The following is a 7,500-nucleotide window of genomic DNA, read 5'->3' as shown; positions in this document are numbered from 1 at the left end:
TTGTAATAAATAATAATGAACTGATGAAGATGTTGATGTTGATGAGGATTTTTATAACAGTGGATATAGCCCAATTGTAATAGAGTAATAATAAAAAAAATATATATTTGCAATTATAATAACAGGACTGACTGAAGCAATAACAACAAAAATATGGATAATAATGCCAATAGCAATAATATCAATGATAAAAATACTAATAATAGTAATATTAAAATAATAAATAATAATAATAACAATAACAGTATCAATAATAACAATAATAACAACAATAATAATAATAATAATAATGATAATAATAATAATAATAATAATAATAATAATAATAATAATAATAATAATAATAATAATAATAATAATAATAATAATAATAACAACAAAAATAAAAAATAACTATAACAAAAAATAATAATGATAATGATAAGTACAACAACAATGATGATGATGATGATGATGATGATGATGATGATGACAATAGCAGACAATAATAATGGTAATAGTAATAATAAATAATAATAATAATAATAATAATAATAATAATAATAATAATAATAATAATAATAATAACAATAACAATAACAATAACAATAACAATAATAATAATAATAATAATAATAATAATAATAATAACATTAATAATAGCAATAACAATAATAATAATAATGATAAGACAATTGATAACAACAATAATAATAATAATTATTATTATTATTATTATTATTATTATTATTATTATTATTATTATTATTATTATTATTATTATTATTATTATTATTATTATTATTATTATTATTATTATTGTTATTATTATTATCAAAATAACAATAAAAATAATAATCAAAATGACAATAATAATACCTGGAATATGTTTAAATAATACTGATACTATGGATAAGAATCCAATGCCACTGGGAACATGCAATGGTCAGTGTAGTATTGTTTTGCAAATTATCTTTCGACAGAGATGGTTCCACAAGAGCTTATACATCAAGAAGTCAATTAGTAGACCCTGTGCATCACCTCTTTTCACATTTCTTTGAGGTTCTGAGAAAAAATAATCTCTTAAAAAATGCTATCAAAATTTATGCTGTAATTATTGTCATAGACACTATAATTTATATAATGTTACTGATATTACTAATAGCAATATAAGATGAAATAAAATATTAAAGAAAAGAAAAAGGGTAAACAGGTGAGGTCATTATAACTAGTAATTGGTTCATTGGTGATTAAATATTTATGGAGCCATCTATGTGTTAAAACAATTAATAAACTAAGCTCACAGTGGACAAGGCATGTACTTACATGCCATCCCAATTGATATCAGGTTAATATTCCTAATACTAGTACTATCTACTATCTATTTGCATAGTAATAAATATCAAAGAGGATATATATGTATATGTATATGTATATATATATATATACACACACAACCACACTTCTGTATAACCCCAAAACCTTATTTTTTCTACAATTAGTTTAGAAGCACAGAAATAAAAACTTACTGTGATATTGTAGCCATCAAGGAATACTGTGTCCAAACAGAGAGACGTCAGCATAAGTCCAAGGAACTCTAGCTTAGGGTGGCCTTTGAGGAAGAAGTGTAGATCCTCCAGCTTGGTTTGGTCCTGCCCTGAGATGTCCAGTGACCTGAGGTTTGGGCCAAACACAGTTTCCCTGAGCAAGTCAGGTACAATAGGCTTCATGGGCATCAGTCGGTCAATTGGGTCCTGACTGCCCTTGTTTTCACTGATGTCTAGGTGGATGAGACCTTTTAGTTCCAGCAGCACTTGTTTTGTTTCTTCCATACGCAGCACTTTTAGGTTGTACATGTTCAATGATTTCAGGGTGTTTTTTCTGATACGAAGACACTCTACTGATTCCAGTTTACTGCAGTTGGATATATCAAGGGAACTGAGCATATGTAGGTCATTGCAAATATTCAGTAGTGCATGGAATGATAGTTCTGTTCCACTGACATTCAACATATGTAAATTCTTCAACTTGCTAAGGCCTACATACAATTTTGTTGATAGTGTATTTCCTTTACAAACTGCATTTGATGTATGAGAAGTAAAAGTAGATCCACTAACACTTAATGCCTGTATATTATTGAGGGTCCATTCACCAAAGCAGCTAATAAGTTCATCCACTGAAACTTTCGATAGGTTTTTCACTTCCACAGATTGTATTTGATGACTTTTTAGTATTCTGAGACCCTTACAAGTTACATTATTAGCATTGTGTAGAGTCACTTGACTTAGGCGCAGCACCACTGGATCAAACAATGTCATATTCAAATCATCTAGGAGGCCTTTTCTGTCCATTGTCATAAGCAGCAAGTTTGCAACTTTTTGGTGACAAAATGCATTGGAGTCCCTGTAATGATAAAGAATACAATATTTTTACAATATCAATGAAGGAATTGCAAGAGTTAAAAATACTGCAATGCTAATAAAAATAGGGATAACAAATAGTGGTGGTGGTAATAGTAGTAGTAATAGTAGTAATAGTATTAATAGTAGTAGTAATAATAGTAGTAATAGTTATAATAGTAGTAGTAATAATAATAGTAGCAATAATAGAAGTAGAAGTAGTAGTAGTGGTGGTGGTGGTAGTAGAAGTAGAAGTAGAAGTAGAAGTAGAAGTAGAAGTAGAAGTAGAAGTAGAAGTAGAAGTAATAGTAGTAATAGTAATAGTAATAGTAGTATTACTATTCTATATACTATTCCTAGATCTGTCTGTTCACTTTACTCTGATAGCTGGTGACTAGATACATTTGAAACAAAACTGCACATCGGCAATTGCAACATTTGGGGAGCATCTTAAATTTAATCATATTTATATTTGTAAACATCTTCAACTAAGAGCATGCAGTTTCAATAAAGAATAATTCCCACTATTAAAGAAGTTAATATTATCATTAAAAATATAGTTACAAATGAAAATCAAGGCTGATTACAAATGTTCACAAAATAATAAATAATGTTCAAAGCAAACAAAAAAACAGTGTTCAATTAATAAGATAGTGTACAAGTTATGTGGAGTCTTAGAATGCAATGATGCTAAATGTAAGAACTACTGATAATATCTGTTAGGTGATATTTTTCTTCTTTCTATATGTAATTAGTATATACCATTTCATATCCATACAAGAAAATGGCTAATGTAGTAATGCACTTGTGCCTTACAATCAGGTACAACTGCATTGCGGAACTTTTTGTTTCATCAGTAAAATATCTGTATTAACTTTATTAACTTGGTTTTCACTGGTCATTATATCTTGGAATATGCAATAAAAATTAAGCACCATTCATAAAACATTATGCCCCCTCATTCTGTTTTGTTTCCAACAAAGTAAATATCAGAAAATTGACAAAACAAAAAAAAAGAAAACTGCAGCAAAGTCCTTCAAAATCTGATCTTGGGTAAAGACATGCAAGGCCCTAAAGAAAAAAAAGAATAATAAAACAACAATAACAATAGCAGCAGCAGCAGCAGTAGTAAAAGTAGTAGTAGTAATAATAGTAGTAGTAATAGTAGTAGTAGTAGTAGTAGTAGTAGTAGTATTAGTAATAGTAAAAGTAATAGTAATAGTAATAGTAATAGTAGTAGTAGTAGAAGTAGTAATCATAAAAAAGTAGTAATTATAGTATAATAGATGATAATGATGATATAATAATAAAAAATAAGAATAATGACAACAATTATAACAGCAACAATGATAGCAATCTTAGCACATCTTCTCTGTATGCCATAAAAGTTAATCCAGTATTAAAGTTTAATCTAGATCTCTAATGTGCATGCATAATGGCAGCGTTCAGGATTAACTTTTAATTCAACTTTGGACCAGGCTTTACTTTTGAGCTCAAATTAAAATCCTGCACATGTGCAGAACCAGCTAGTTAATCCCACCAATTATGTATTGATAGGTCATGACATTTTGTCAACTCCATAGAAAAGATGGACTTCAGTTGCCATTAATATCTATTAAAAGCAATAACAAAACAAATTCTGACATTTTCATGTCAAAGATTTATGTGAAAATTCATCAAAATATATTTTTATAAGTTGTGGAATATTCAAACTGCAGATATAACTCTCAACACTTTCTATAAATCTAGTTTTACATATGGGTTTTTCTACCATTAAATTTCATACAAAAATATTGAGAGGAACATTTCAGATTCAGATATTTAATCTCTGGTTTGCTTAAGAAAAGTATTCATATCTTAGATTTTCTCACTTGAAATCACAATTTTTTGCAATATACCTAGTTTATAAAATCCCACAATGCAACACTAATATAAATACATTTAATAATAAAATTAATCACAAAATCTAAATCAATAAAAATCATAAAATTCAAGCAAATGAGCATTACCTGAAGTACAGTCTGTGGGTGTTGTCATCCAGAGACACACGTGAGGTGCAAACTTCCTTGACATGGCTGGCAATGAATTCCACTACCAGCTCCTGTAAGGTTCCAGGACTCTCTACCATCCTGTCATAGCAGATATCTGCAAACATGTGATTAAATATTTCATTAGCGTTAAAGTGCTACATGAAAATACATTCTGGAAGTTAACATGCACAAGCAAATAATTCTTCCATGTATATATAAATGTATGTAAACAAACGAAAGATAATGAATTATTTAATCTATTTATATAGTATATATGTATATAATATATATATTCATAAATTTACATATACATATATTTGTATATATACATATATAAATATATACATATAAGTATACATATATATACATATATAAAAACACACATACACATATACACATACATATATATCTAAATCTATAAATACATATAGATATCTACATATGTATACATATCTATCTAAGATTTATTTACAATATTTATATGTACATATATATATATATATATATATATATATATATATATATATATATATATATATATATATATATATCACACACACACACACACACACACATATATGAGAATGTGTACATATTATATATATATATATATATATATATATATATATATGTATATATATATATATATCTATCTATTTATAATATATATATGTATTTATATTTATATATATATAAATATATATATATATACATATGTGTATATTTATATGTACACACGTGTGCGTGTGCGTGTGCGTGTGCGAATGAGATTATTTGATGAACAAAGTAAAACTGATATCTTGATAGTTTCTTGTTACTTGTAAATTTTTTCCTTTTTTTTCTTTGCTTTATCATGAGTTACTTGTGAAATGATGATAAACCCATTTGTGTATTCTTAGTTTTTGTTATAATTATCACTGTCATTATCATTTGAATATATCTATACTCTGCTGAAAGTGAGCCAAAATTAAAGAGCTAACTTGAATTTAGCTTAACCATATACATTTATTTTCTTACAATAAAAAATTCAAGAGAATACAAATAACAGGATTCATTACCAATTCATAAATAACTCATTCTACAAGAAAACAAATTCTAAGCAAGAAATCAGCAAAATACTTTTATACTTCTATTAACTTAAAACCATGGCATGTATGTACATGCCAAGCCCACTGTGAGTTTACTTTATTAATTGTTTTTCCACATATATGGCTCCACTAGTACTAAGTCACCAATAAGCCACTTATGAGTATTACTTGTCTCACCTGTTTACCCTTTTCCTTGATATTCAAAAATAGTTTATGTTATCTTATATTGCTTTCCTAATGTCAATAATATTATAGTAATTATAATGTCCATAATAAAAATAATACCACTGATATTCATAGCACTAGTAAAAAAAACATTTCTCCTGCAATTTTAAGGAAAGGTAAAATCAGGTAAGGTCACAAGGTCTACTAATTGACTCTTTTGTGGCTAAGCACTTGCAGAGCCATCTATGTGCAAAGACATTTCATAAAAAAATCTAAAATGTGCACAGCATTTTCCTGGGAACAGTGAGTTAATATTTCTTTATTTTAATGTGAAAAAAATTATAGAGCTAATCTCAATGTAAGTAAATTATATATATATATATATATATATATATATATATATATATACATATATAAACATACGTATATATATACATATATATATTTTTTTTTTTTTTAACAATAGATCTAAGAGAACACAAAGGGCTTTCCTTATTTTATAACTAGTTCATGCTACAGCTAAATAAATTTGTTACCAAAAATCAGCACCCCTAACTTCTAGAAAACCTTATACCAGAGTGTTAATAGCATTGCTTGTATATTTTGCAAATGCTTCATTAAAGAGAAAAATACAATCATGTTGACAAATACTATATATTTATTCGAGTTTTGAACTTCATGATTTGACTTTGATTTATGGCTACCTAGGCTTGTAGGTAAATTTACAATAGTACCACAACAAGCGATAGCTATGGCTTCCACACTTCAGCAGATTGCACTGCATTCTTATTAATTTTCATGTTTATTTACAAAACTAATCCTTTTGTTCATGTTATTCATGTTCATTTTGTTTTTCTCTATGAAAAAACCTTCTTCCAAAAACATCTTCATTAATGACAAAGTTCCATATAAAGCAATATATCAGCCTTGGCAGCACATTAGATTATTCCCAAAGAAAAAAAAAATGGATACATTTGAATGTATTTATCAATGGCTATTCAAATTATTTTATGTATGTCAGGTTTTGATAATAATGAATGCAATAATGTGTGCATTTTTATAATATTAGAGTATATACCATATATATGCCATTTTGAGTAATATAAAAGTATTTATTTTATCTATTTATTTCTTAATATTTCTGTGTAGCACACTGGTTGAGAAAATGTCTCAGACAAAATTTGAGAAAATTTTTCAGACTCCAGCATTTTTGAAACAGTCTCAAATTTTATTCTCAGATTTGTCTGAGAATGTTTGTGGATACCATCACAGGGGCAGTATTCAAGAAAGTTAACTCTGGTAATAGAACACACATTTATATCATTTATAGCTTTTCATACTAATTTAAGAGTGGAAAAATCTTCAACTGAGTAAAATTTGCATGAGTACAAAATAAAGACCTTAAATGTAAGGACAAAACTGAAGAGAGTCCTTAGGGACGTGAATAGAATATATCAGTAATATATAAGAAACAACTAAATTAATGTTAGACAACATATTAAAAGGGGCTTCCAAGTTTTTTTCTATCATATCTGATGCAGAATTATCTTCAAATTTCTGTAAATTTGCATAGTAGTTTTATAGACGGTCCTTATGCGTGTGTGGACACTTCCACACTGGTTCTACAACTTTGGCCGCGTCACAGACAAAAATGGCTTGTCATAGACAATTTTCATGGGGAGTCATAGACAAATTTGTCAAGTCAAAGACATATGAGGATAATCACACATCAGTAAAATCAAATAAGCTTTGGAGGCCATTCTGACTTATTGCTAATCATTGATTGATCCATTTTGTATATATTTTTAGCAATTTTCCATTAGAAAATACCAATGGTGT

The 7,500-nt window shown here is 27.4% G+C and overlaps 1 protein-coding gene across 1 annotated transcript in view; it reads right to left on the bottom strand.

Annotated features, from left to right (window-relative positions):
- Nucleotides 1–7,500, bottom strand: part of LOC125035288 (protein zyg-11 homolog B-like) — a 42,477-nt gene that overhangs the window by 33,886 nt on the left and 1,091 nt on the right. Inside the window, exons 2-3 of the mRNA XM_047627574.1 lie at nucleotides 4,388–4,523; nucleotides 1,509–2,382 (exon numbers count right to left, since the gene is read on the bottom strand). Coding sequence (XP_047483530.1) covers nucleotides 1,509–2,382; nucleotides 4,388–4,506 — 993 coding nt within the window. The 5' untranslated portion in view covers nucleotides 4,507–4,523. The remainder of the gene's footprint in view (nucleotides 1–1,508; nucleotides 2,383–4,387; nucleotides 4,524–7,500) is intronic.

The sequence above is a fragment of the Penaeus chinensis genome, chromosome 2 (assembly GCF_019202785.1).
Source record: "Penaeus chinensis breed Huanghai No. 1 chromosome 2, ASM1920278v2, whole genome shotgun sequence".
Taxonomy (NCBI): domain Eukaryota; kingdom Metazoa; phylum Arthropoda; class Malacostraca; order Decapoda; family Penaeidae; genus Penaeus; species Penaeus chinensis.
This window is presented reverse-complemented; position numbering and strand designations above follow the sequence as displayed.